Source organism: Perca flavescens, chromosome 19 (assembly GCF_004354835.1).
Source record: "Perca flavescens isolate YP-PL-M2 chromosome 19, PFLA_1.0, whole genome shotgun sequence".
NCBI lineage: Eukaryota > Metazoa > Chordata > Actinopteri > Perciformes > Percidae > Perca > Perca flavescens.
In genome coordinates this window covers 4,296,335-4,298,834 of record NC_041349.1, presented here as the reverse complement: position 1 = coordinate 4,298,834, position 2,500 = coordinate 4,296,335, and the positions used below count along the sequence as shown (strand labels likewise).

The following is a 2,500-nucleotide window of genomic DNA, read 5'->3' as shown; positions in this document are numbered from 1 at the left end:
CAGCAAACAGATAAGTCCCGGTGAAGGTCATGTGACTCGGTGTGATAAGTCCCGGTGAAGGTCATGTGACTCGGTGTGATAAGTCCCGGTGAAGGTCATGTGACTCGGTGTGATAAGTCCCGGTGAAGGTCATGTGACTCGGTGTGATAAGTACCGGTGAAGGTCATGTGACTCGGTGTGATAAGTCCCAGTGAAGGTCATGTGACTCGGTGTGATAAGTCCCGGTGAAGGTCATGTGACTCGGTGTGATGTGGTTTCAGGTACGCCGACCGCGCCAAACAGATCCGCTGCAACGCCGTGATCAACGAGGATCCGAACGCCCGGCTGATCCGAGAGCTGAAGGACGAAGTGGAGCGCCTCAGGAACCTGCTGTTCTCCCAGGGCCTGCAGGAGCTGCTGGACAACGCTGGTACATATATACACAGTATATACAATATACTGTCTGTGTGTGTAGATAGATAGATAGATAGATTTTTACAGTGTGTTCAGGGGACAGACAGCTAGCAGATAGTGAGGAGATGTTTTTTACAGTGTGTTCAGGGGACAGACAGCTAGCAGATAGTGAGGAGATGTTTTTACAGTGTGCTCAGGGGACAGGCAGCTAGCAGATAGTGAGGAGATGTTTTTACAGTGTGTTCAGGGGACAGACAGCTAGCAGATAGTGAGATGTTTTTTACAGTGTGTTCAGGGGACAGGCAGCTAGCAGATAGTGAGGAGATGTTTTTTACAGTGTGCTCAGGGGACAGGCAGCTAGCAGATAGTGAGGAGATGTTTTTTACAGTGTGTTCAGGGGACAGACAGCTAGCAGATAGTGAGGAGATGTTTTTACAGTGTGCTCAGGGGACAGGCAGCTAGCAGATAGTGAGGAGATGTTTTTACAGTGTGCTCAGGGGACAGACAGCTAGCAGATAGTGAGGAGATGTTTTTACAGTGTGCTCAGGGGACAGGCAGCTGCAGATAGTGAGGAGATGTTTTTACAGTGTGCTCAGGGGACAGGCAGCTAGCAGATAGTGAGGAGATGTTTTTACAGTGTGTTCAGGGGACAGACAGCTAGCAGATAGTGAGGATGTTTTTACAGTGTGTTCAGGGGACAGACAGCTGTAGTGAGATGTTTTTTTTACAGTGTGTTCAGGGACAGGCAGCTAGCAGATAGTGAGGAGATGTTTTTACAGTGTGCTCAGGGGACAGGCAGCTAGCAGATAGTGAGGAGATGTTTTTACAGTGTGTTCAGGGGACAGACAGCTGCAGATAGTTGTTTTTTACAGTGTGTTCAGGGGACAGGCAGCTAGCAGATAGTGAGGAGATGTTTTTTACAGTGTGCTCAGGGGACAGGCAGCTAGCAGATAGTGAGGAGATGTTTTTTTACAGTGTGTTCAGGGGACAGACAGCTAGCAGATAGTGAGGAGATGTGTTTTTACAGTGTGCTCAGGGGACAGGCAGCTAGCAGATAGTGAGGAGATGTTTTTACAGTGTGTTCAGGGGACAGACAGCTAGCAGATAGTGAGATGTTTTTTACAGTGTGTTCAGGGGACAGGCAGCTAGCAGATAGTGAGGAGATGTTTTTTTACAGTGTGCTCAGGGGACAGGCAGCTAGCAGATAGTGAGGAGATGTTTTTTACAGTGTGTTCAGGGGACAGACAGCTAGCAGATAGTGAGGAGATGTTTTTTACAGTGTGTTCAGGGGACAGACAGCTAGCAGATAGTGAGATGTTTTTTACAGTGTGTTCAGGGGACAGGCAGCTAGCAGATAGTGAGGAGATGTTTTTTACAGTGTGCTCAGGGGACAGGCAGCTAGCAGATAGTGAGGAGATGTTTTTACAGTGTGTTCAGGGGACAGACAGCTAGCAGATAGTGAGATGATTTTTACAGTGTGTTCAGGGGACAGGCAGCTAGCAGATAGTGAGGAGATGTTTTTTACAGTGTGCTCAGGGGACAGGCAGCTAGCAGATAGTGAGGAGATGTTTTTTACAGTGTGTTCAGGGGACAGACAGCTAGCAGATAGTGAGGAGATGTGTTTTACAGTGTGCTCAGGGGACAGGCAGCTAGCAGATAGTGAGGAGATGTTTTTTACAGTGTGTTCAGGGGACAGACAGCTAGCAGATAGTGAGGAGATGTTTTTACAGTGTGCTCAGGGGACAGGCAGCTAGCAGATAGTGAGGAGATGTTTTTACAGTGTGTTCAGGGGACAGGCAGCTAGCAGATAGTGAGGAGATGTTTTTACAGTGTGTTCAGGGGACAGGCAGCTAACAGATAGTGAGATGTTTTTTACAGTGTGTTCAGGGGACAGGCAGCTAGCAGATAGTGAGGAGATGTTTTTTACAGTGTGCTCAGGGGACAGGCAGCTAGCAGATAGTGAGGAGATGTTTTTTACAGTGTGTTCAGGGGACAGACAGCTAGCAGATAGTGAGGAGATGTGTTTTACAGTGTGCTCAGGGGACAGGCAGCTAGCAGATAGTGAGGAGATGTTTTTTACAGTGTGTTCAGGGGACAGACAGCTAGC

General features: G+C 48.2%; 2 protein-coding genes across 2 annotated transcripts in view; both read left to right on the top strand.

Moving 5' to 3' along the window:
* Positions 1-2,500, top strand: part of LOC114546120 (low affinity immunoglobulin gamma Fc region receptor II-like) — a 1,096,214-nt gene that overhangs the window by 569,531 nt on the left and 524,183 nt on the right. The window lies entirely within an intron of this gene.
* LOC114545284 (kinesin-like protein KIF1C) overlaps positions 1-2,500 on the top strand; it is a 53,252-nt gene that overhangs the window by 28,018 nt on the left and 22,734 nt on the right. Inside the window, 1 exon segment of the mRNA XM_028563580.1 lies at positions 261-409. Coding sequence (XP_028419381.1) covers positions 261-409 — 149 coding nt within the window.